At 43.2% G+C, this 26817-nt stretch overlaps 1 protein-coding gene across 3 annotated transcripts in view; it reads right to left on the bottom strand.

Annotated features, from left to right (window-relative positions):
- Nucleotides 1-26817, bottom strand: part of LOC102065484 (sphingosine-1-phosphate transporter SPNS2) — a 137132-nt gene that overhangs the window by 85991 nt on the left and 24324 nt on the right. For all 3 annotated transcript variants that reach the window (XR_001333201.3, XR_001333200.3, XM_005494186.4), the window contains exon 2: nucleotides 13715-13780. Coding sequence is in view for 1 of the 3 variants with exons in the window: in XM_005494186.4 (XP_005494243.1) it covers nucleotides 13715-13780 (66 nt within the window). In the remaining 2 variants the exon portion in view is untranslated. The remainder of the gene's footprint in view (nucleotides 1-13714; nucleotides 13781-26817) is intronic.

Raw genomic sequence — 26817 nt, 5'->3', positions numbered from 1 at the left:
TTCTCCACAAAACTGTTCCCTTTCCAACTCAAGCCATACATCTTCAAGATCTGCTTATAGCAGATCAGTAAAATGCCATCTTTTAAAATCAACAAAACTCAATAACTAAGGAAATTATCAATCTGAAGGGGAAAAAACCAGATTTATCTCTGTATTAGAGCTGACTTCCTTCACAGGGGTCAGTTCACATCTTTCTGAATTTCCAAACACACTGACTTCACCCTGGTCTCACACTGCCTGCCTCTAGAAATCTGGAGGAAGGCAAACATTTGTCAAATTAAACTGAATTCTAAGGGATGAAAATATATTTTTTCTCATCATGAAAACTTCAAGAGGACATCTAAAATATCTGATTTTTATTCACTTGCTCTGAGATGCAGGCGGTGCCAGCAAGGGGTACTGCTCTTTAAATCCTGCCATCTGCAGCCTTATGCTAATCCACTTTTTTTAGGAATAGAAATCACTGTGGAATGAGAATATGCTAAAATTCACAGAAGATATGGATATAAAAGCCATTGTGGGTAATTGCTTTGGTTTGATGCTTATCCAACCACTCAGAATTGTCTTATTTTCCTCAAAGATTTCCCTCCTCCCAGGGCCATTAGTGCTATTGATAGCTTCACCTTTATTTGCAGAGGATACACACACATTTCATAACACTGCCCAGCCAATCCTTACTTCTGAAGAGCTGTTTGCTGGTCACAGAGGGAATTTCAGTATTTCGTCCTGCCCAATTACCTACTTTTTTCTGGGTTGCCTGTAAAATGCAAAGTACCTTGTTCAATGACAGCTTTCTATATAAGCTACCACCCATTAGGGACTGGCCCAAAACCACACTGACTTTACAGGGGAAATTTCTGCAGTGCTGAGTGGGTTTCAATTCAAAGCACCAACACAGAAAGAGAAAAAAAAAATCATCTCACAGTGGAATCTCACAGTTTCTCCCCAGCAGCCTGTCCACCTTTCTGCCTGAGGCATTGCCAGTGAATAAATAAGTCCCCCAGTAAGATATCTTTCATTTAACCTCAGGAGAGCACTTCATAAGAACACAAGAACAATGACAACAGATCAGAAAACCATGTAGCCTTGCATCCTGTCTGAGGCAGGGACAGCAATCAGATCCTTCCGAGGAAAGTACACAGAATTCCTGCACAGGCAGCTGAACCACTCAGAGCCTGCCTTCAGCACTCCCAAGAATTATAATGGGTTATCCACACACAGATCTGATCTTTCAAGCTCAAGTCCTGACAATATTCCTCGTGATACTCATTTCCACCCTTCCTTGAGAAGTTTTTGGAATGCTTTCCAGCAAACTGACCCCTCAGAAGAACATACACCCCACATCCTTTTCAGGACTTTCATTTTGTTATGTGATTTTACATTACCCCCCTCTTATTTTTGAGGACAAGCAAAATAGAAATAATGATTTTTGAAACTTCTCCTGTGAGAAGGAAGTGGAGGGTTTATGTGAGAGTGCAGCAAGGGCCAGGGCTAGCTGCTCTGGACCAGACATGCTGGCCCAAAGTGTGGTTTGTGTGTAAATGTGCTCACTGTCTGGTTTCATTATGAATCCCAAATCCTCTACAAGGCAAGGAAGGAACCATTTGCTCTCATTTACCCTGAGCCCTGATCTGATTCTCGTTTGTTACCCATCATTAAACTCACCCAGCCACAGAAACCGTGTGCTCGGACACAAACAGTCACCAGCAGCTGCAAGAGACAGGTAATGAAGTGCTGAACCATTTCCCAGTGTGATTAGCAGCACTGTGAGGGGCAGAGAGGAGTCTGAGCCACCAGACAGCAAGACCTACTTTTGGCAGAAAACAAAGCTCCAGCCCCTCAGCAGTTGTCAAGCTGCTTTCTCCTGTGTTAACGCACACCAGGTAACTCAGCCTATTCTCCTCTGAGAGTCTGGCACCTAAACTACAACACAGGTATAGATATATAAAACTATCTACTGATTCATCTATCTAGATATAGATATATAATTAAAGACATATTTATTTTGAAATACTACAGGCTTTCCAGACAACCACCAAACCCCAAGTAACAAGATCCACAAGCGAGCCAGAGGCATTTTGAAGATGACCTTAGGACATCCACAATACCCTCATCTCCCACAGTTTTTTATGTCCAGCAAGCTTTAGAGAGAGGCTCACCCTCATTCAAGCACCAGTGGTCTGAGAACAGCTCAGGGACCACAAATATTTTCTGATTCCTATCCAATGCCACACGACGTCCATCAGCAGTTCCATGGGCTGATCCCTCTATTATTCCAGATGCCAGTAACATTTCAAAAAGCTTTTGTATCACAAAATAAATGCAAAGAAACATCATCATTGACTGCCATTTGCAACTGTATATTGAGGACTAGGACAAGAGCTGAACAACCAGCAGGGCACAAATAAACTCCTACAGTGACAGCAGCCTTCACCCCACAGTGGAGAGCCACCCCAGGGTGCAGGGAAGCCTCTCACACACTGTAGGTGCTGTGCAGAATTATTTGCCAAGTCAATGTTGTCTGCAGTATTTAGAGAAACTCCTGCCTCTTGCTGTTATAAATGACAATTTAGACAAAGAGCAAGTGTTTCACAGTGGCTGGGGGGCCTTCAAAAAGGGACAAATTAGTTTATGGAAATTGTTGAAATACTGGCATATACCAGTGTTTAACTTGCCACGGTTTGGAAAAGGATCACAGCTACACTGGAGAATGAATCTCTGTGTGTCTCACAGAATCTCTGTTTTACAGTTGTTATTGCTAAGATTATCACCCATGTGTCATTCCTGACTTGGAAAAATATTCTAATGCCAAGCTGAGCTGCAGTTCCAGGAGTGAGCTTTGCAACTGAACTTGCTCCTGTGGATAAAAGAACATGATATCTGTAGAAGACTCCAGGGTTAATCACAGTGTGAACAGCCTGTTTAAAAGAGTGTGACTGGACTCTGTTTTAAATAATCCCTCAGTTTAAATTTCTTTGGACCAGTATCTTTCTGGGAGAACAAGCACCTCTGGGAAAAACCCCCCAGAAACAATCACTGCAATGCGCAAGGTTTGCAAATGCAATTCCTTCATGCACCATCAATTACATTAATGGAGAGAAGGAAAGGCAACATTGGCTAAATGCAGGGATTGTCAAGGTATTAAAGAAGCCCATTTCAATTAGGTCTAAAAATGCAGAAGGTGGGCCTGAGGAGTGACCAGGGGCCCATCTGGTGCTGGTTTGTGTTCAGTGCCTGCTCCACTCCCCTCCCAGGAGACAGAAATGCCCTGAGGCACCAGCTGAGCTCTGCTCTCACAGCCCTGTTCAGCTGGAAATGAACCTTGGGGGAAAACTTGGCATGGTGCTGCCCAGAGTTTATCTGCCTGCTGGCTAGACAAGAAACCAGTTTCTGGATTATGAATCTAGAAATAATAAGTTCAGTGAGTACAAATGAGACAATTTAACACATCTTTTATATACAATACAAATATTTTCTCTGCTAGGTGTGTCATACTGAGTCTCTGGAAGGTGTAACATTAGCAGCTGGTAGGAATATCTCACTGGGGAACTTTCAATATCCATTGTGAAATATCCTATATTATAAAATTCAATATCCATTGTATAATATCCTATATTATACCTCTTCTGCCATGAAACATCCCCTATGAGAACAAGGACAACTTTGGACAATTTGCTTTTGAGGAAAATGATTGCTCTCTTCATGTTTTTGGGGTTTTTTCCCCTAGAGATACTTTCTTTTAATATTTTCTCTTTGTTTTGCCACCCTCCCCCTCAATGTGACATATTTGCTGTCACACTTGCTAATAATTTTCCCCATTATCACATCCATGGGTTTCAAAGCAGTTGGCAGGCAGCAGGGCTGCTACATCAGCCAAAAGCTGGAAGTCACTGAAGGCTCTGGGTGGGTAAATGAATCCACCTACATTTTTATAAGGATTTTCTAAGAATTACAACCCAATAACTCTTAGAGACAGAGCCTCTTTCCAGGCCCCCATGACTAAGCCATAGAGCTGAGGCAGTCTCAGCTCCCTGAGCTGTTACAGCAGTGGTACCTCACTGGTGCTCCAATGTGATGGTGGGAGATGCCAATTTAAAAATAAAGCAGGAGATGGTGAGAACTAAACCAGCAAAAATCATGAGACATTTTCATGCTCCTGTTCTGTAGTTTTACTTTCAAGAACATAGATAAAGGAGATGAATTTACCTAGTGAAATATTGCACGGTTCTCACTGTAATAACTGTTTACATCAGCTCTTCTGAAGTAATATCTATTTTTAGTATCAGGCTTTTAAAAGATTCTTAGCTCAATCACTAATTTTGAGCTTTTAATTTACCCTGGGAGCAATTTTTCAGGTGGAATTAGTGCCACTTCACTTTGATTTGCAGGCACAATTAGTAAGTTAAGCATTTACATATCCCAAACTACACCTGGAAAATGGAAGGCTGCTTTTCAAAAAAGACCATATGGTTAAATTGAATAGAACTCAGTAAAGACTTTTTTTTCTTTTTCTTTTCTTTCCTTTTTTTAATTGGTGGTAAAGTTATTCTTTAACTCACCCATCTTTCTTAACATGACTCATTCTATCACAAAGGCTCTCATGAAACAATTCCTTTCTTTGTCAGACTTTGTCAATGATTTCTAGTGCTCAAGAGGTGTGGCCAAGGGCACTACAAGAATTTTATTGTTATTTGTACTCCAGGTAGGTTGGACAAAACCATAGGATGCTGATGACACAAACACAGTGCTGACAACTGATCCCATCAATTGCTGAGATGACCAGGACCACTCACATCCCTGGGTGAGGCAGAGCCAAGGAAAAACACAGTAATTGTGAAGAAGGCAGAATTAAAAACAAAGAATTCAGGACATATTTCAAACATCCTTCAAGGAAAACAAAACAAACCCAACCCAACCCCAGACAGACAAATCCTCTGCTGAAAATGTCACTGTGTAACTCTTAGCAAGGTCACTTTTAACAGGGGGGGTCAGTTTATCAGAGGCTGGCAGGGGATCATCCTGGCTCCACAAACTGATGATCCAAAGAAGGAAGCAGGCAAATGACACAGAGGGGAGAGCACTTGGCCACCACTGTCACTGCAATGATCTCAGACACAGGGTGGGATTGTTGGGGTCTCTGTGCAGGAGTTGGACTTCATGATCCTTGTGGGTCCCTGCCAACTCAGAACTCTCTGTGATCCTATGAATTGTAAATTCATAGAAATTACAATAAAGAAATCAATTAAAGCTCAAACTGTTTTACCTGTACTGCCTCCCTAATTCACCTCCAAGTCCACCCCAATAGTAATTTATTGTAACCATCCATTTAAAGTTAGTGTAGCTCCAAATAAGCAAGTTTTTGTAGTTCTTAGTTCTGTAGTCCTAGTTTTGTAGTCCTTAGTTCTTTAGGAAAACTCTTTGCAGGAAAGTTGTATTACTGTTAATGTTCTCACTTCAACTCCACTGTCCCACAAGGAAATAAATTAGAGGTGCCTCATCTCCAACTCAGCTCACCTACAAAGAACAAGGGGAATGATGCAGTAGGAGAATATGTAAAGTAATTCTTCTGTAAGCAGTAGTGGATGAAAAGTTTGGAAGGAGCAAATGGTTAAAACTGTTCAAATGTTTAATTGCTAATAACCTAATGTATAACTGAGTGGGGCAATAAAAGACATCAGAACTGAACTTCCTCTAGAAATGTCCTTTCCACTGAAAACCAAACCACTTCCCTGCTTGCAGCAGCAAAGACCACAAGAATTTGTGTGAACCCCTCCTTCTACTACTCATCCCATCAAAGAATTGTTTTTCACCTGTGATTTAAAAACCTGAGCCTTCCACAGTCATTTGACTACCTTGAAAACAACTGAAGAGAGTTTTAGCAAAAAATGTTTATCTACATTTACATAACTGTACATGTACAGTGAATTAGGGTGAGTAATGCATTATGATCAGTAATATTTTCTCTCCAAAACTAGGTTCCCCACATAAATTAAAGAGAAAATGGGTCTTTGCTCTATAACCTTACATCAGCATACAGGAAACATCCCCAAATATGTGCATGTACTGAGGGCAAGGGGAGATTGATACAACAATACACCATTCATGCAAGTCAGGCTTACTTGTGTTAATTGGAATCTAGTTCTGCAGGCTGCTAACACTACCCAATACCACGAGGAATGCTCACTTTTTACATAAGTGATGCCCTGGAATTCATTTGCAAAGCCAGGTACAAGTGCCTGTGAATGAGTCACTGCTCCTCAGGTGCATTTGGGTCGTTATATGGGAACCACTGCAGCCCTGCTGACCCGTTCTTGCTTCTGCCATGGTTGTGGCCCACAACATAACAGCAGGTTCTTTCCAGCCAGACCAATGCCACTTCCAGTAGCAATGCTACTTTTATAGTGATAAATCACTACACAAATTTGATTGTAAGGATGCAGAGTGGTCTGGTACGCAGCCCAAAAGGTTTGAGCAGCACTGGTTTGGAGGAAAAGTCACCTGGAACTCCAGATAGGACATTGGAGAAGCAAAACAATGCATGGACTGGTTCAGGACCCCAACATTCCCATCCTGCAAACACAGCCCTGGATGGCTGCTGTGCTACAGGAACCTCAGTTCTCTTCATTCCCAAACAGCACCTTCAGTGCTCCAGAGTCATTCACACTCTGCCAAGACTGTTTGGGTTATCCAAGTGATCTCTCTCAAATCCCACAGTACTGTATCACCCTGGGCATCTCCCAGTGGGCACAGACCAAGCCTGACCTCTTCATCACCCGATCTCTCCCTGCTGTTCTCATTCTCACTAACTCACCTGCAGAACTGCAGCTCTGTGCTCTAAAAAAACTGAGAGTTCTCCAGGTGTGGGAGACAAGACAAAACCAAAACAACCCTAAAATAAATCTTTTCAGAGAAAGCACTTCAGGCTCCCCTGGGATTAAGCATTTTAAATATATTAAATGTACTATAAATATATAAAATGTACTATAAAAATTAGGTCTGTTTTCTCACTCTCAGTTAATAGACCTGATTCAACTTCACTTAATGTCAAGGCAAAAAAACCTTTCTCTTCTGAGCTAACATTTACCTTTACATTGGGGCCAAGATGTATCAACAGCAACTGATACCATACTGAGGCCACACACAAACACTCCCCTGGTCACCACACTTGAAAATTAAATTTATAAGCAGAGTGAAAGCAAGAATTAAAGATAAGCAGCTTTTCCACTTACTACCAAAAGCTTTTAGTGCCACTGAAGAAGGGGAGGAAAAAAAGTAACCTACTTATAAGGTTTTTGAATGTAAGTCCATGCTTTCCTTCCAGCCACTGGTAGCCATAAAATACATAATAACTGATAATGTAAATGTTCATCTCCCTCTTTCATAATTACAGCTACTGTGGTAATGAAAAAAGTCAAAGGAGCCAGACCAGCCCTTCTGAACTATTTGTGCACAAAAAGTGTAGATACCAGTTACATGAGACTGCACTGCTGGTACAGTTGGAAAATGTTGTTTGAAAGTATTACACAATACCAACAAAAATCCTGTCTTCCACTCTACAGTGCTTGAATGAAATTCTGAGGGCTGAGGAACATACGTGGGGGGATGGACAGGCTGTGTTAAAAGATGTGGGACTCTGGGTGGAATAATAACTACTTCTCTAAAATCTGTGGGAAATCTTTCCCCTCATTATTATAATAAATTGCAGAAGCGAAGACAACCTTAGCCAGAGGTGTCTGAACTACAGCCTGAGGGAAAATAGGCCAATTTCTACTCATGGAACAGATGTGCCACAGGCAGCAAAAGTGCAAGTTTCCCTTACAACACCCAGCCCAAGTACCTGAAAGGCCAATGGTGAGGACAAACTTTGCTTGTGCAAAGCAGAAAGACAGGATGGGGGAATGAATTGTTATCTTGTGCTACTGTCCATGCATTATCATAAAGTGAAGATATTAATGTGAAGATATTAATGAAGATGAGGCAGTCTGGAGATTTTCCTTGTTCTAGTGACCTGCACTCACGTGCTGACACAAACAGCAGAAAGACAAAACACAAGAGCAGCTGGAGCACTTCCCTCCTCTCAGCAGGAAGCAAGGACACCTTCCCTTCCCACCCTGACCATTTCATCCCCCCAAAGAAGATTTACTTGGCAATCCAGGGCAGTCCAGTGAGAACACAGGCTGTAAATGGCATTTTTATAGTTCAGTCCCTGGTGCTTGGGCACTGGGCCAGGGCACAAACACGTTTGCCTCCAGCCTGCTCACTGATTCAGGACAACACTCTCCTCCTTGATTGCAGAGGCATTTCCAAATAGGTTTAAGTGCTTTCCTGAATCAGACCCTCAAAATGCCATGACTTCTCAGGAAATCAGACTCTTCTAGCACACAGGAGAAAAAGACTGAACTTGCAAATGATGTAGATGGGAAATTATCAAGCTCTGGACTTTGCCAACTCACTCCAGTAAAATAAGACCAACCCTTGTCACAACATTAATCAAGGCATATTGAAAGTGCCCTGCTTTCTCCTTTTCATTGCTTAAACTGACCTTGCTTAATCCCTACATCAGCAGAATCCTACAGGAGGTGGAAAAATGTCAGAGAAAAGGACACAAAGTCAGGGATGGAGGGGGAAATGGGGAGAAAGGTTTTGCTCATTGTTGAAAGGGCTTGCAGGATCTACTGGCAGAAAGAGAGTTCCACCTTGTCCTGCAACTTCGAGCACCAGACTGCCCAAGAAGTAACCTGGATTTAAGAATTCAACAACAACAGTGTTGTTGGAAGCAGGGAAGAAGGCAGTGGGTAGGACATGGTGGACCAAACCATTTGCAGTCAGAAGAAGAGCAAGCACAAAGTATTCTATAAGCATTCTATCTCACCTCCTGGTACCTAAGGAACCACCTCCTTGGGAAGTGCTCAGGTGCAGAAAGACATTCACCCAAAAGGAAAGCCCATGAATTTGAAATAGAAAACAGAAGGGTTTAGATGATGGTTTTCTCTGTTCTAGCAAGAAGAGTTAAATGGTGGAGTAGGAAGCAAAATGTGAAGATGGAGTCCAGTTCTGCAGAGCACAGCTGAGGAGAAAGTGTCCACTTAGGGAGAAGCAGATGGTAGAAAAGAAATAAGCAGCACCTGCAACTCATGTAAAATACACATATTCAGGAGTAGCACCTGGAGAATGTGGTTTCTGCATGGAATAAATAAAAATGTTAGAGAGGTACAGCTGCCACCATAAGCCAATGACAAGAAGATGGGAGTCAAAGGGAACTGAATTTCATCAAGTCTGATTTATCCCACCATTGTGCTGCATCCACTGTGTCAAGACCCATTCTCACTGCATGTGTTTATAGCTTGGTGGGAACAATCACAGCACAAGAGAGCTGATTGTGTATTTGTGAGGTTGTAACCTCCTGAAATGTTACTCTCTGTCAGCTCAAGAAGTAGGGCAACACAGGTAGATAAAAGTTCCACTTTTCAAATGAACAGAGATTGTAGCTGGAACTGACCCTTACAGGAAAAGTGAGCTCACAACAAGATTTATGAAAAAGTACCTGGCATTGGTTGGCTTTCTGGGAAATCAGGGGCTGAAGGGCATTGGGGGAATGCCCATCCCTCTGCACATGAGGAAAGATAAGTTTCTTCAGAGCTCCAGTTATCTGTGATTATTCACCTTTCATGAGTCCTTGCTGACCTCTCACCTCCTTCCATTTCCTGGCTTGTGACCTCACACTGCACACTCCTGCCTGCCAGGGTTTCCTCTAATGACATCTCTATGCTATTCCTAAAACAGACTTTCCCCTTTCTGCATTTCCATGGAATCATTGCAATAACCTCCATTTGATACCTCTCAGTTTCCACCTGCAGAAGTCCCTGAGCTGGAGGATTCAGGAGCCCAGTAACAAGGACCAAATCTCTGTGTCTGAATATTAATTATTCATTAATTAATTATTATATATTCATTAATTCATATATTCATTAATTAAATAATTCATAACACTAATGCTGCATGTTCAGGAACTGGACTGTAGTTCTCATCCTGGCTCTGCTGTGCTACTTTGGGCAGGTAATTTTTCCCATTTGGCTTTCTTGGTCTCCCCATGTATAAGGCCCAGCCTTATAAGCCCTCCTGATATAAAACATCCTGAGATCTTTGGACAACAAACTCTAACATGAGCCAACCACTGCTATTATTAGAGCTCTTGTGTGCTACAGAGACTCTGGCAAGAGACACAAAAGCAAAATAAATTCAAGGGCAGAGAGAGCAGACAGAGCAATAAAGCACAAAAATTGTAGAAAGAAGAGAAAATAATCTAGTGAAAACCAGAGCACAGCACTGGGGCATTACTGCCATGGTATAGTGTATATGGAAGGATAACAGTATTTTAAAGCAGTTTAAAATCCAGCTGAAGCAGTACAAATCCAGTTGTCCACCTCCTTAGTCTTTGTGTTCCTAGTGGCCTGTAGTTCTGTAGCTGCTCCTACCTAACTCCACACATAGAAAAGACTTTTTGTATGGTTTGGTTTATAAATGTATTGGCTGGCTACAGCTGTGCAGCTCAGGTAGGCACAGAGATGCTCTACCACCTCCTGAGTTCAGCCAGGTTTATCCTTTCTCTGCCTGGGAAATGCAGCCAGTGAGAACTGAAATGCACAGGAAGGCTTGGATACAGAGCTGTGGGAGGGTCAACTAAATCAATATTTACACAACTGCATATGCAGTGCTGTAAAAGGGAAGATCAGCACACAGTTACAGCATCATTTGGAGATAAGTGAAGCTCAGATCACCAGTTTTATGTGTGCTGCTCCAGAATGCTACTGAGCAAGCAGTAGTTGTGCTCCATCTGTCAGTGTGTCCTCTGCTGTCACAGGATGCTTGCTGTGGAGCAGACCATGGTCTGCTTCTTTCCATTATGGATGAGGCTGGATTGTCCTGTGATTTTTCAGTACAGAGAATTACAGTGTCTCTGTAACCAGTTTATATTTTCTCTTGGTTAAAGAGCAGCTTGTATGTCAGGATTAATATAAATGAAGACAAAAACTCCATTTGTGCTTGCAATTCCTAAAGAACAAGTCACCTTTGCTTTCCAGACAGCATCAGAAGCTGAGAGCATGGACTGGTTGGGAAGTGATCAGAGAGATACCAGATCAGCTGTGCCTGCCAAGAGTTGGGTGTGGGATGAACACAGGGTCAAACATTATCCTTGGGGGATTTCTTTCCCTGCTTTCTGTTTGGATTTTTAGAACCATTTCAATCCTAAAAATTTGTGCAACCTTGTTTCTCAGTTAAAAGGCTTTAAAAAATTTTGAAGTTGTTTATTTTATTGCCTTTTTGATGAGTGATATGAACTGCATATAGACATTTCGCTGCCCTTCATTAACATTGTAAATTAATTTAGGACTGATTTAGATGCAGGATTAACAACGTGAGGACTAATCCACTCTTTATTCAGGGGACATAATCAGGATGAGCAGTCTTTGGTCTCACATCACTCCATGAGTTAGCAGGACCATCTCATGGGAAGCAAACAATATTTGTGTGTCTGCTGGCAGAGGAACTGTTCAGGGTTAGGGCAGAGGAGGGGCAGACACCTGGCCTGGCCCCAGCTTTGCTCCAGGCTTCTTCTGCAACCCTGGGCAAATTCTCCTACACTGCACCATTTCCCCCGACTTTAACATTGAGGAGTCTGGTTTAGAAAAAAGACAAAAGATTAGAAGCAATGTTTGTGGTGGTTTAGGGCAGTATGTTTAATTTAAGCAGGATTAAGGATACCTGGGCCATGGGCCACCTGCCAACACAGAAACTTGGTAAGCTGGAGGAGTAGATTTGATAAGCCTTCAGTTACATGCCCCATCCTTATTTACATGAAATGGTTTTATTTTCTGAGCACTCTTTTCCTCTGATAGCACTGTGATTAGTACATCATTATCTATATTGCCGAAGCAAAGTCAAGTCCTCAGTTTTCAGATCAGCAAAGAGAAAACACTGCTTTCCTAAAAGCAACAATTACCTGTTAGAAAAGTTGACACACTCAATAGAAACCCTGCACTATCCCAGTGATGCTGTTTTCAGCTGCCCTGTGTGTTTGCCAGAGAAATAAATAACATATCTTGCAATTAACAAATGAATATCCTGCTGAAGTTAGCTTTTACTTGCTGTCAATGAATAATCTTCAGAAGGATTTCATCCCCTGAAGTGAATGAAGATTAAATACATGCTTTGGCAAGTGTCCTTTTCCACCAGAATATTTTCTTGAAAGCACTTTTTGTCTAATGATACACTGAGGACCTGTTCCCCTGAGTACAATAAATAAATACAAATAATTGCTGTAGAAAAGAGTGTGACAGACAGGCAGTGCCATTTTGGGCATAACTGATTGATGCTTTGTATAATCAGTGACACTTGTAAAGCTGAAACCTTCTGTTCTGGACACATGCTGCTCACATCAGATGAGCTGAGCTCTGCTGTCCCACAAGGACAGCATTTTTAAAACATTTAATACAAATTGTTATTAATTGTTTGCATTACAACATTACCTAGAAGCTGCAAGCACAGATGAGGACCCTGCTGTGCCACTGGCTGCAGGAAATAAAAAAAGGAGGGGATATTGCAGTTCATATCATTTGAAATCAAAGACCAATTGATGGAGCTCCAGACCCATCTCAACTTTAGTGAGATCATAAAGAATGAATGATTTTCTACAATTCAGTGTTGGCCACAATTTTACAGACAAGCTCCTGACAGGTGTTGGGTACCCACCATGATAGCATAGGAAAACATGTCATGCTGGCACACTATTTCAAAACCCAACAGAATTCTCACTTTTTCAGAGATATAATTGTTCCAGCGTGGCTCCCTCACACAGATGACAGTGACAAGACAGCTACAGCACCACAAATCCGTGACTCTAATTAATACTTCTGCAGGAGCTTTTCAAAGCAGACTGTTTTCTTAAAATCCTGCATTTCTTACAAATCCTGCTACTCCTTTCCACTCTCCAAGAGGATCAAACTGTGCTGTGGTGTGTGCATGAGACTGACTCAGTGTCCCCCTCTAAACCCCTCAGGACAGAGGCCACAGAAGCTGGGATTCTCCTGGGCTTGTTCAGCTCTGCCTAAAGATGTCTGAGACATGAAAATGCCTGCTCCATTAAAAGGACATCAGAATTGCAATAATCCTTCCTTACACAACAAGAGAAATGCTGGAAGCTAGCAGCAGAATTCCAGGGCTGTTGTTAATCCATGAGTTCTCATGTTAGCCTTGCCTACAGCTTTCATCCTCGGGTTCTTGCCCCAGTGGGTTTTACATTTTCATGCCACACCATGCTCCCAGGGACTGTCCATTCAGCAGATTCTCTGTCAAGCACTTGAAGGGCAAAATACATCACACTTATTACCAACTAAATAAGTGAACAGGATCCTGGTGTTGGTTTTCTGATCTAGGGGAAGGAACCATCTCCTGTTTGAATTTAGTTCTTGTAAATAAAATAATTATTGGCCTATTCTACACTCAAGTCATTCTGAGACCCAACCTCCAGCCCAACAGCAAATCAAGGCCAAAAAACCCCTCATGTTCATTTAGCTCCCCAGTAGGAGTGTATTTATTCACCTTTCTAAGAGCATATTTCACAATCAATATGCCCATGCATCAGAATGAAGAAATCTGTAGGCATCAGACAAATGGAATGTTAGAAAGAGCAGTGGGAGAGGAAACACTTTCTTACCTGTCTGCAGCAAGCCAGCCCCGCTGTCTTTGACTCCAAAGTGCTGCTGGATGTCCAGTAACACACCTACAAGGAAAACAGGGAATATGCTCAGTGCCTTCGGCCTTTGACAAGCATTCAACTCAAACCTTTTGTGATGCATCAGCAAAGCTTCAAATTCCAGTTTAAACACATAACTTCTAAAGGTTTTACTTTTTTTTTTCCCTACACATGCACTCTCGGTAATTTTGGGCTACTGCAATAAAAGCAGAGGTGGGCAGATGCAATGTCACACAATGAGCCTGGAAATTAAATCCTCATGAATGGAAACTGGTCTTTTCTTTCTGCTTAAATAAGATCAGGCTTTTCTTTTTGTGTGTGTTTTATTTTTCATAATCCAGACCTCTTACTTCTGTTATTTCACAGAAATCCAGGGAAACTGATTTTGCACCTAAGGTGCTTCTAATGGTTTGACAAGACAGATTGAATCCAAGACAAGTTTTAACAAATCTCTGCTGGGAGGAGATATGCCAGATTGATAGCAATGATGAAAGGTTTCATATTTGACAAGTTCTGGAGAGTTTCTACTTTCAAAGCCAATATAACAAATATATTTAAAATACCTTAGTAAAGGTGGGTAAGTGACCAGATGCTCAGATTTAAAGCAACTACAAGCAGAACTAAACCAAGTCTGTCTTCCTTTAACCCCAATATATTAACTGGTACAAGCAAAATTAGCAGGTTTTGAAATATTTACACATTCAACTAGATTTAACATTTTTGTACCAAACACTTTCACACAGGTAACATCAGGTGTATGGGACAGCCATGTTTTTGTAACCAACAAACCAAGATGAAAACCCAGAGCAGAGCTGCAATAGCTCATGTGGGGGCACACAGGTTTGCCAAGCTCTCCATGGTCCTGTGGTCTCAGATGCAAATCCATAGACCTGAATATTTGTCAGTGGTCCAAAAAACCAGCATCTGACTTCCTGGGTCTGGAATTGAGGCTGTTGCTCTCTTTAGATCTGGGACTTCCTTGTTTTGACTGCTGTCTTCCCCAAACCTGAGTTATGCAAGTTTCTTTTCTAAAAAGAAGAAAACCATTCTCTAACCACACTGAACATCCACAGAAGTTCACCTCCAGCTCAGATTCTGATCCAAGGCTTTATCCAAAGTCATTCTTGTCATCTCTGCAAGTTACAGAAATCAGCTGAACACCAACCTGAATCACTCACCATAAATGTCCCAGCTTTTGGGACTGCCAAGATCACACTAAATGACAAACACAGGGAGACAAAAGACCCAGAGATAACCATTCCCAGAAAACATCTGGGACAATGCCAAGGGAACAGTCATAAATTAATGCCACTAAAGGAAAAGAAGAAGATGGGGAGAAGGAAAGAAAAAGCAAGAAAGCTCGTTTGAGCTATTCTGTACTATTTGTGTATCACTATTTACTCAGAACAGCATTCAGGTGGGCTTCAGGTCTCATCATCTGCCCAGAAACAGCAGTTCAACCTCCTGCAACAGCTCCCACTTCCCCATTCTCTCATCAGAGTGTTTAGCCCCAACAGGAGGGCTGAGGGTGTGAACCTAACCAATGTATGTCATTGCTGATAAAAGTGGGGAGATGCAGAGCCAGGCTCTTCACTGGTGCCCAGTTAAAGAGGCAAAGGGCAACAACTGAAACCTGGGAAAGTCCATTTAAAAACAAGGAAATGAATTTTTACTGCCAGGGAGGTCAAGCTTGGACGTTCAGAGAGGTTGTGGGCTCCCCATCCCTGGAGATATTCAAAACCCAACAGGACACACTCCTGTGCAACCTGCTCTAGCTGACCCTGCTTTTAGCAGGGGACTTGGATTAGATGATCTCCAGAGGTCACTTCTGACCTAATTCTTCTGTGATTCTGTACTTTTCTGAAGGATTAAGTGCCTGATTACATCTATCCTGACACACTGTTCCCCTGGCCTTTCTTTTCCTTTGGAATATTGCTGTCTGCTACAATTTCAATTTGTAGTAGGAATTTCTTTGCTTTTTCTTGGCTGGCAGATTTAATTCCATTTACAAAGTGCCCTGGCATTTCTTGACTGTGCTTCCCTAGTTTGCTCCATTAACAACTGAGATATCATTATCCAGGCAGCAGCTGATGAGCAAAAATAAATTTCCATTTGCCTAGCAAACCCCTCAGTAGTGCAGCTGACTTACCTGCCTGCTCCCCTTGGTGTTCCACCCTTCTACAAAAAAAAATAAAATTTGTCATGCCATCCAACTTAGAAACCTCACTGATCTTAACCAGCTCTGAACACTTTGTGCTCCAGTACTGCCTGGTCCCAGACTGCCACATCAGGCAAATCTCAACAAGTTAAAGCAACTCCTGGGCACTATAATCCCAATTTTAGGGACACTGAACTCATCAACATCCCCAAGAACAATGTGGAAGAAGAGAGGAAATGCCAAGGACAATATTTTCCCCTGCTCTCCTATCATCACTCAGTTGTGCTGCACAGAAATGAAATATCCTACTCATTGCTTGCAGCTGAACAGGGGGCTGGCCTAGCTGGAATATATTCCATGAGGGAATGCACTCACATGTCAGGAGATCCACCCAGCACCCTGAAAGGTGGCTCTCCCACCTTCAGCAATATATCCCTGCCATGACAGATTGCCAAAGAGGCACATTAAACTTCTAAAAGTATGAGAAGCAGGAGCCTGGGATGTGATGGAAAACAGACTTTTGTGGATTTGCATGAAAAACCAGAACAGAAAGAAGAGGGGAGTATAATGGCACCTACATAAAAAAGCAGAGGAGAGTTTCCAGTTTGTGACAAATTATTTGTCCAGGGACAGGGGTTTTGCCATCCTACAGACCTTAATGAGTTTTACAAGCTTGAACTCCTGTAGCCACAAATTAAATACATTTTGGACACAGACATGCAGACACTTGGATTAATCCTACAATTTCATCCTGGTGGTGGAAAGTAGGTTCTGTGGAGAGTCAATGCAACAGGACAATGCAGAACCACAATTACAAGTCCTGTGTGACCTTGGAAGGTCTCAGAGGATTAAGAGAGATCTGCATGTCTAAATGGCATGGATTTCCTTCTCCAAGTTATTTTATATTCTCTTTGGACTGCAGGTGTTTTGATTTGGGTTTAGAGCATTAAATTAGAGGCAACAGTGGGCAGATGATGCAACACACCTGTGAAGTGATAGTAGCTGTCTGCTGTGGGAGTTTTCCTGCTCAGCCACTCCTCCTCTCCTGAATTCACTCAGCTCTGTTTGCACCTCACCGTGGCAATGACTCACCCCAGAATTTAATAAGATTTAGGGATACAATTAGGCAATGATAGACCAGGGGAGAATACAGGAAAATGATAGAGCTTTTGACTTTCCCTTCTGCTCTAGATGATGGGAAGGCAGAGAGCTGGAGCCAGACTGCAGACAATGACCACATTGCTTGCAGGGCTGTGTCTCACAGCACCTGATGCAACCCAAGAGGTGAAAACACCACACATGGCTGGCAAGGTCTTCCTTGGATTAAAGCTCATACCTATGACCCAGGAGGATCTCAAAATAGCCAGGAGCAGGCAGCAGGCACCAGCCTTCCTGAGAACCTCTCTGGAGGGCTGCTGCCATTTGGGATGGCTCTGTGATTACACAGCACCTTGTGCTCTCCCACCTTTTATTTCTTAAGCAGGTTGTGTATTTTCAGGGCTGAGCAAACATACAGGAAACGTGGTGCCAATCTCCCAGAGCATCTCAGCAGCTGAAGCAGACACTGCTAATGCTGATGTAGATTTGGAACTCAATGAGATGCAACACAGGCAGCACCCAGCCAAGCAGTGCTGATCAAGATGGGCACAGGGACAGGAGTTACTGGGAGCCCAGACAGAAGAGCACAGCCTGGTTACTGCAGCCATCTCCAGGGCACTTTTACCAGGCCTAATGTCTAAGAACCTACAGACACCAAGGCAGCTATCAGACTTTTGTGGGCACTGGGCATGAAGAGGACTTTGAGGAGCAATTTGGAGGATAAAAGGTCATGGAGTGCTACAGATAGGGAGGGACATGCCTGACCTCATCACTCACGGGGGTCAGAGGGTTTCTAGGGTACTGCTGATTTATTTACTGATCATTTCACAATCAGTGATTGTAAAAGACCTGATTCTGATGTGCTTTTGGAATGCAAATCCACATTTAATGGCCCAGGTTATCTCTGTTTTAGGGGAAATACTTTGGGAAAGCCAAATTTTCCTGGAAGTGAGCAGTTCACACCTCACACAGGGAGGTAGGTGGTCCAGATGAGGCATGAGGCAAGCTGCTTGCCTAAATAGGTTTTGTGTCCCTGATCTAAATAGGTTTTGTGTCTCTGATCTGAGCTACAAGAAGTCAAAAGCTGCAGGATTCTACATGGGCTCTTCACCAAATATTGCTGCCTGTATACATTGCCATGATCAGAAATAGTGTTCTTTAGCTAAACCACAGTGAAATGACAATTTCAAAGCAAAAACACATTAGAGCTTCCCTAGGACAGCCCCATTTTCCAGTCACCAAAACAAAACATCATGATTTGCTTTCAAACTGCTTCCAAGGCAGGTGCAAAAAGTAGAGTTGGGCTGTGCACAGAGTGCAGAGCTATAGAAGTAAAGGAACAGGTTTGCAGCTCACATTATTTAAATACTGTGTGTGTGCTGCAACACCCTGGCCAACATAACTACTTACTTAAGAAAGCATGTTCATTTTTAAAGGTATTTTTTAATGAGGAAAAAGGATGGTGGTTGAAAGGAACCAGCACATGGTTTGATACAGGATGTGTGCCCCTAGCACCCTCCCTCCTGCCCCACTGCAGGTCTGGACCTCTCTTTAGGGAACCCAGATTCACACTCTCAACTCCCTGACAGCCAGTGCAGACTCTGTACTGACAACACTGTTTGTTCTATTCCCTCTTGCTGCCCACCTCTCTTCCTTACAAAGGCATTTTCTTCCCAGACTGTGGTCCCTGGTACTTGCAGGACCTTCCTCAGAGGGACAGCCAAACCCTGGCCTTCTATCCATTAAAGACACAAACCACCTTCCTCCCATCAGGCTCTTCCTCATGCCTGCAGCCATATTCAACCTCCTTCAAATAAAGCATTAAGGAGGCAGAGGAGTGGTGCAACACACCTGTCTCTTTAGAGACATGAGAACAGATTAGGTGGAGAGAAGTTTATTCTGAAGTCTCTGTGATTGTATCTTCTCTGCAAGCCCAAGGTGTAGCAGCAGTTCACACACTGATCCCTGAGCTTCAAACGAGAGCCTCAGCTCAGCCACCCACCAGCTATTAAACACCAGCGTCACAATTTGAGTCCTATTTAAATATTCAGCTGCAGAAAACCACCGTGGTAGCCCTACTGATATTTGTACCTCAAGATAAATTCCCACTGCTGCCAGAACTAGCATGTCTAGAATATAAATGCAGTATTACCTTCTTTGGATTGCCATGAAAGCATTCCCTGCCTGCTCTTCAAGTACTGATAAATGCCTGGTGACATCTGGCTTGAAAACATTGACAGGAGCTTCCTTAGGATATAAACACCAACTTTCATTCTGCAAAACTAGTTTCCACTGTTGCATGACACGACAATACACACTGGTGAAACAGTCTTTGGTTTCGAAATAATGCTGCAGGATTAAAAAGAAACAAACAAAACAAACCCAGCAATTAGACAAATCAAAACAAGGGTTTCCTAAGATCTGCTCACACTGGAATGCATGAAACTTGTGACCTAGAAAGCACAGAAAAGCAACTGCCAACACCCACAGCAGCGTCCTTTGGAAGGGGTTCCCTGAGCAATAGAACAGAGTGCTGGGAAGAGACAATCACAGCAGCTTGAGCTGAAGATCAGAGTGAGCCAGGATCCTGATGTCATTCACAGGACATGAAACAGCTGCTTAAAAATCACAGAATAGAATCAGAGAATACCCTGAGCTGGAAGGAACCCTCAGGGATCATCCAGCCCAGCTCCTGGCTCTGCACAGACACCCAGCAATCCCACCCTGGGCATCCCTGGAGCTCTGTCCTAACTCTCCTGGAGCTCTGGCAGCCTCAGGGCTGTGCCCATTCCCTGGGGAGCCTGGGCAGTGCCAGCACCCTCTGGGGGAAGAAAGTTCTCCTGATATCCAGCATAAACCTCCCCTGACAGAGCTCCAACCATTTCCTAATAAAACCCCAGAGAAGTGTGAGAGTTCACAGCCCTCACAGGCACTGAGAGCCTCCCACACCTGCACAAGGTGATGAGGTCTGAGATGATGGTGCTGGGCTGTCAGGACACAGCAGAGGAATTGCTGCTCACTCCAAGCAGCATTTGCAGTGGGTTTTTGGAAGGACAGGTGCTGTGAGCTCTGCAAAGCACACACTACTGCCTGGGAAATGAAACAGAAATGCCTGTCTGAGGTGACATTGCTATTCTGAATCAAAACCAGTGTTATCCTCAGAGACTCACACCACCTGTCACACCCACTTTTTCCATTCACTATTTTTGTCATTATTATAGTATCAGCAGGGAAGTATCTGAGCTATTCATTTATTCATTCATTCCCAAAGGCTACTACTGGCTTACCTGCATAGCATGTAACAAGTAATTAAGCATCAGGGAAAAATAAAATAAGGAATGTGATTAATGAAGAACATGGAGAAGAAGTATATTAAAAAAGCAACTTCTTCTCTGGCAGTAATAAATGATGGTTTCTCTAACACAGCTCAAGCTCCACTGTAATGTGGTATGCAAAGTCTGAGCACAAAATTGCCTGGAAGACTGGGAGGAGATAAAAAAGTTCATCAGGTGTAGAATCGATTAGCACAAGGCATAATTACCACAGGGTCAGGGCGTCTGGGGAAGGCAGCACAGGACAGCCAGTCTTGTTGGGATTTAAAAAAAACCAAAACAAAACAAATAGGAGTTTGAATGTAACCATGGCTGCCAAATGCTGGGTGCCTCATTGGTAAACCCACACCCTAATCAAATCCTTCATCTCCTTAATTACAGTGTATGTCTGTTCCCAGGACTATGGCTGGGGAGGATGTCCTTGTCAAATAGGGAACATGGGATACTTGGCCAGCATGAAACAAAGAGCTTAAATCATTTCCAAAACGTGGAACATTTTCCATTTATGACCCATTTCAACAAAAGCTCTCAGCAGTAAGAGTTAAAAAGGACATGGGCCAGATGTGAGGAGAAGCTCACAGTGTCACTTCCCTGTCCTGTCCAGCTGGGACACAGCTCCCTGCAAGGAGATCCCTCATCTCACCCCTGCCTCATCTCCTTGCAGACTCCTGCCTAAATAATCAGCCTGGCAGCTCCCACAAGCCAAGGGAAGGCTTCAATTAGAGATAAGTGACAGGATTTGGCTCAAAGGACAGACTAAAATGAATTGGCACCTAGACCTGAACTTAAAACCAAACTTATTCATTGAGACTTGGAACAGTTCCTTTATGTGGAATGGGAAAAATCAGAAGCTCTTGCAAATCTGAAAAACCAACAGAAACTGAAGTAGTAGCTGAGGTTTATATTAGTCATCTGAAAGGATAGGAACCATTAACTTTCAGGCAATGCTTTCTCCCACACCCAGCAGCTCTAGCTCAGGACTCAGTTTAGACCCAATTTCTGGGGGTTTTTATCTCATGCAAACACAGAATGAAACACAATCTTTACCAGAGGAAAAAAAACTCCTCTTGGGACATTTTAGATCTAAGCAGCAGCCTCACCAGATTTTCACATCAAAGAGGAGAGCCTCAAAAAATAATGTTATTATTTCAATTATTCAAATCTGAGAAAATTCAGATACTCCCCCAATTCACATTCTCCTCATGGACTCTGTGGCAGAAAAAATTGGGCCTGCCACCAGAAGCTCTACTTGTCTTCTGCCTTTCTAATCTTTAGACAAGACTAACAAGTTGAGCTAATTCATGCAGTGAAACATATCTCAGAGACTTTGTATATGAACTAATTAAAATAAAGAAAACCAGTATGGATAATGATAGAGCAAATCAAGTGCATATGAATTCAGTCAGTGACTCACTGCTCCCTTGTTTTCCTTATTGGAAAACTTGGCTTATCACCATACCGGGGTGACGATGAGTCAGGAAACTGGCATCAGCCACAAATTGGAAGGAAATTAAAATAAGTATCTACAGAATCTCCTTTTTGGAGAGATTTTGGAGATTTTTGCTGTCTTTGTATGAATGTGGTTATAGACTTCACAGTTGGAACCTCATGGTTTTCTGACTAGATAAAATCAAGAAAGGAAAGAGGAATTTATGAGATCCAGAGACAATACATAATGATTTGGCTCTTATTCTCAAAATCAGTTTGATGCCTTTACTTTTATAAAAGTAAATATTTTAACCAAATACATTTGAAGCATGTTACCACATTCTAATGAATGCTTGATACTACCTTATCAAGTAAATAGGTGTGTATTAATCACTTGGAACCAGCCAAAGCACATGCAAATATTTTAACAGCACTAAACTGACAACTAAGAGTGTGCATGGCGTGGGGTTAACAGTTCTAAACCCAAGTCCATGCCAGCACAACCACTTTGCTGCCACCTCACTCACACTGACCATGAGAACTTGCTCTGTTACACCTTCTGACACAGCACCTGTTGGATTTTAGGTTTTCAGGCAAATTGGGAACACAAATCCCACCAAAAAGCCTGGGCTATTATGTGCACTTCTGTGTACAAGCAGCTGTGCCTCTGGAGCTCATTGATTTAATTTCACAATAATAAAATTAAATTCAAACTGTTAAACTAAAAAATTCAGATAAAAAATGTAACTTTCAAGGTTGCGAAGGTGAAAGGAAGAAATCCTCAATGTTCTCCAGTTCCACACTCCAGCACTTTTTACCCACTTCCTTTTCTCCTACAGCTCTGCACATTTCTGTGACACAGGAGACTGAATGGACTGGGCTAATTAGTGACTGATGATTTACAGCAGATGACAGCTAATTTCTCCAGTTAAGAAGATTTCTATCAAATCTGTAGAAATGTGCACCCAGATTGGACATACTTCCAAGTGACTGCATCTCATCTCTCATTTGCATTTCGCTCTGTTTGGCAGTGCCTTGCAGCTATTTCAGAACATCACAAGCTGTCCAGGGCACATTGCTATATTGTATGTAATTGTAAGGAGCTTGCTATTCTTTTTTACCACAAAGGATGTTTTAGGGAATGCAAGGGAGATGCCAGATGCAGAGGGATCTGCAGAAGAGCAGGAGCAAAGCAGCCCATCAGGGAATGCCAGGCACATTCCAGGCAGGCTCCTGCAGTGCAGGACTGGCACATTGCTCAAAGGGTGACACATCCACTGCCACGGTCCTGGGCTAGCAAAGAGCTCTTGCCATCGACTTCATGCCAGTCCAGGGCTGTAAGAGCACACCTTCAGTGCTCCTGCACACTGATTTTCACAAGTGGCTGTGCAATGGTAGTGTCTACTACACAAACCTCCCTCTGTGACCTAGATCTCATGAGGCTTTAAGTGCACAAGCAGGAAAAGCTGGAATTGTCCATAGCATCTCATCCACAGATTAAAACCTGGATAAAATTGGGATACAAACTTGGTGCTGCCATCCTTTTTTAAGACAACAGGAAGGAATTCTGTAAAAGAACCCAAGGGCCCACTATTTCAAGTAGCAACCTAAACCTTGTTTAAAATTCCAGATAAAGAAGGTTTTGGACTCAGCTAAAAATACTTACCCCAGCTTTAGTAATCCAGAATAGCCTTTTACTCCTAGACCCATGCTTTAAACACCCCTGAGACTGCTGCTGAACATGGCAGGTAGGTTTATGAATCTGTCATCCTGCATAAAGAATCATGGAATGGTTTAGGTTGGAATGGATGTTAAAGCTCATCTTGTTCCAAAACACTGCCATGGCCAGGGACACCTTCCACTGTGCCAGGCTGCTCCAAACCCCATCCAGACTGGCCTTGGGCACTGCCAGGGATCCAGGGGCAGCCACAGCTGCTCTGGGCACCTGTGCCAGGGCCTCAACACCCTCACAGGGGAGAATTCCTTCCCAATATCCCATCCATCCCTGCCCTATGGCAGTGGGAAGCCATTCCCCCTTGTCCTGGCACTCCATCCCTGTCCCCAGTCCCTCTCCAGCTCTCCTGGAGCCCCTTCAGGCCCTGGAAGGGGCTCTAAGGTCCCTCCTGAGCCTGCTCCTCTCCAGGCTGAACAAGCCAAACTCTCTCAGCCTGTGTTCATAAGAGGGAGGATAAGGAGGGAGGATAAAGCTGCTCCAGGGCCACCATAACTCAGTGCTTCCTTTCATCCTCCTCTTTTCTCTCTAGAGCACCATAATTAGGACTTTTGGGGTCCCCTCCCCCACCCTGATCTGGAGGGCACATCCCTACAGCAGCTTCCCATATCCAACACACATTCCCTTCCTCCTTTTCCTTCTCTCCATCTGGGTATTGAGCTGGGAACTCTCCCACCACAAGTGCACTGATCTGCAGGAATCCCACTATCTGCATGATGTAAATAAATCAAAAGTCCCTGGTTTAGCCTCACATGCTATGAGGGAGATGTTTTTCCCACAGACGAGGCCGAATGGGGCTACATTCCTGCACACTGCCCATGTTTGGGTCCTGGAACCACCCTGAGCTTTCTGTCACAAGTGTTTAAAGCAGCCACTGCAGAGCTCTAACCATGGGCATATTTCAATTTATGTACGAGTGGAAATGCCCTCCTGTCACTGCCCATTCCAACATCTCCCTCAGATTAAAACACCTTTCCCTGAGCACAAAGCAATGTGACACTCCTCACAAGTATTTATCTCCCACAGACACACACTGAGTGTTTTTATTTCATTCTGGGTCCTGGTCAAGCTGTGTCAGTCACAGCTGAGTATGGTGCCCACCTGTCCATTAGCTATTCTAAGCAAAGTGTCTTTACAGTAATCTCACTGACAAAGCAAGTGCCTTTGTACAGGTAATTAGTAAAGCACACAGGTATTCAAAGATCTGTGTAGGGCACAAAAGCTTGTAAAGGAACCCACAGCTTACCCACAGCACTATGAGGGAAAAGAAACCCACTCTGGAGTTATCACAGGAGATATTTAAATGCCTCGGTCTAACTTCTTTAAATGATCTACTAAAGAATTTACTGTGTTCCACAATAGGTCCATGGCTGATATAGCAAAAATCTGTGGATAAAACCTTATACCTGCATGAGAGTGTGTACTCAGATGAGAACAGGGACACTAAAATAAGCATGGGTTATTTTTTAGAAGTGAGGGCTTCTCCAGACCTGCAAGGACTCAGTGCTGTGGGCATGTGGCTGCAGTGAGACCAGGAAGTCCTCAGAGCACAAAGTGCAAGTTGCAGTGGTTTCTGGAGCTAAAACACCCTTCACAGGAAGGGTTTTGATTCTGCACTGCCACAGGACCTCCATGAGCAGGGCCATGGTAACAGGACAGTGATGCACACTCCTAGGTGACAGCAAAACCTGAATTCAACCCTGAATTAGGAGACAGGGCTGCTCTGTTCTCAATCCTGACACTACATCACTATTTAACCTTGGGCATGTTACTTGATCATGCAGGATTTCAGAGTCTGCATTAGCCTAATGAAGATAATAACAATAATCATGTGTGTCACAGATACAGTTGGGCTTGGTTATTATGTTCTCATGAAGTGCTTGGAAGAGCCCCAGATGAAAGGGAAATTAGGAGAAGGAAGATTAATTATAAGATGTGCATCCCAAATAAAAACCAGACAGGAACATTGTTGTTGCTGTTATTAGTGGAGAGTCTGTCTTATTTAGGCCAGCTTTTATTTCTCTGTTGGTAAAGCAGACCCATTTTAATCACTTTTAATCACTTTCCACGTTCAAATTTTATTTGTAGATGTTAGGCAGCTGATAAAGGCTGCTGAGCTTCTGATACTGCAGACATAAAAGCCTTTGATTGAAGGTCTGATTTCACAGTAACCACTGTCTGTGATATGACAGGCCTGTGTTTTTACTGTTGTGAGGCAAAACAAGGAACCAAAAGTTTACTGCCACTCTGAAGGAAAGACTGGGATTGAAGAAAAGGAAACATTTCCTGTGGCTAAACACACCACAGTGAGCATAGTCATAGTGGGAAATTATATCAAAATTGGGTATTTAACAAAAACTTGTGCAAATGGAAACATCTTTTGTACAGTGATTTTGTCTCAGGAAGTCCCAAGTATTTCTCATTTAGGTTAGTATCAATTCCTGTTTCAACATGGGAAAAGGGACACAGGGAAAGGCACAGTGACACATCTGAGCTCACACCCAGCTGAGCAGCACAGCCCAGAGAGAGCCAAGAGTTTCCCCAAGCCTCAGCCTGGGCTGCTCTCCCTGGAGCTGCCTCCTCCTCTGCCAGAGATCACCCTTGTGCCTCCTGCAGCCTGCTGAGAGCACCCACACAAACTGAACTGCATCCCACACAAACTGCATCCACACAAACTGCATCCTGTACAAACTGCATCCCACACAAACTGCATCCACACAAACTGCATCCACACAAACTGCATCCCACACAAACTGCATCCACACAAACTGCATCCCACACAAACTGCATCCACACAAACTGCATCCCGTACAAACTGCATCCCACACAAACTGCATCCACACAAACTGCATCCCACACAAACTGCATCCCACACAAACTGCATCCTGTACAAACTGCATCCCACACAAACTGCATCCCACACAAACTGCATCCACACAAACTGCATCCACACAAACTGCATCCCACACAAACTGCATCCACACAAACTGCATCCACACAAACTGCATCCCACACAAACTGCATCCCACACAAACTGCATCCCAGAAAAACTGCATCCACACAAACTGCATCCCACACAAACTGCATCCCACACAAACTGCATCCCGGACAAACTGCATCCACACAAACTGCATCCCACACAAACTGCATCCCACACAAACTGCATCCACACAAACTGCATCCACACAAACTGCATCCACACAAACTGCATCCCACACAAACTGCATCCACACAAACTGCATCCACACAAACTGCATCCCACACAAACTGCATCCCACACAAACTGCATCCACACAAACTGCATCCACACAAACTG

Source organism: Zonotrichia albicollis, chromosome 22, assembly GCF_047830755.1.
Source record: "Zonotrichia albicollis isolate bZonAlb1 chromosome 22, bZonAlb1.hap1, whole genome shotgun sequence".
In the NCBI taxonomy this organism is placed as follows: domain Eukaryota; kingdom Metazoa; phylum Chordata; class Aves; order Passeriformes; family Passerellidae; genus Zonotrichia; species Zonotrichia albicollis.
The sequence above is the reverse complement of the archived record's forward strand: the minus strand, read 5'-3'. Positions and strand labels throughout refer to the sequence as shown.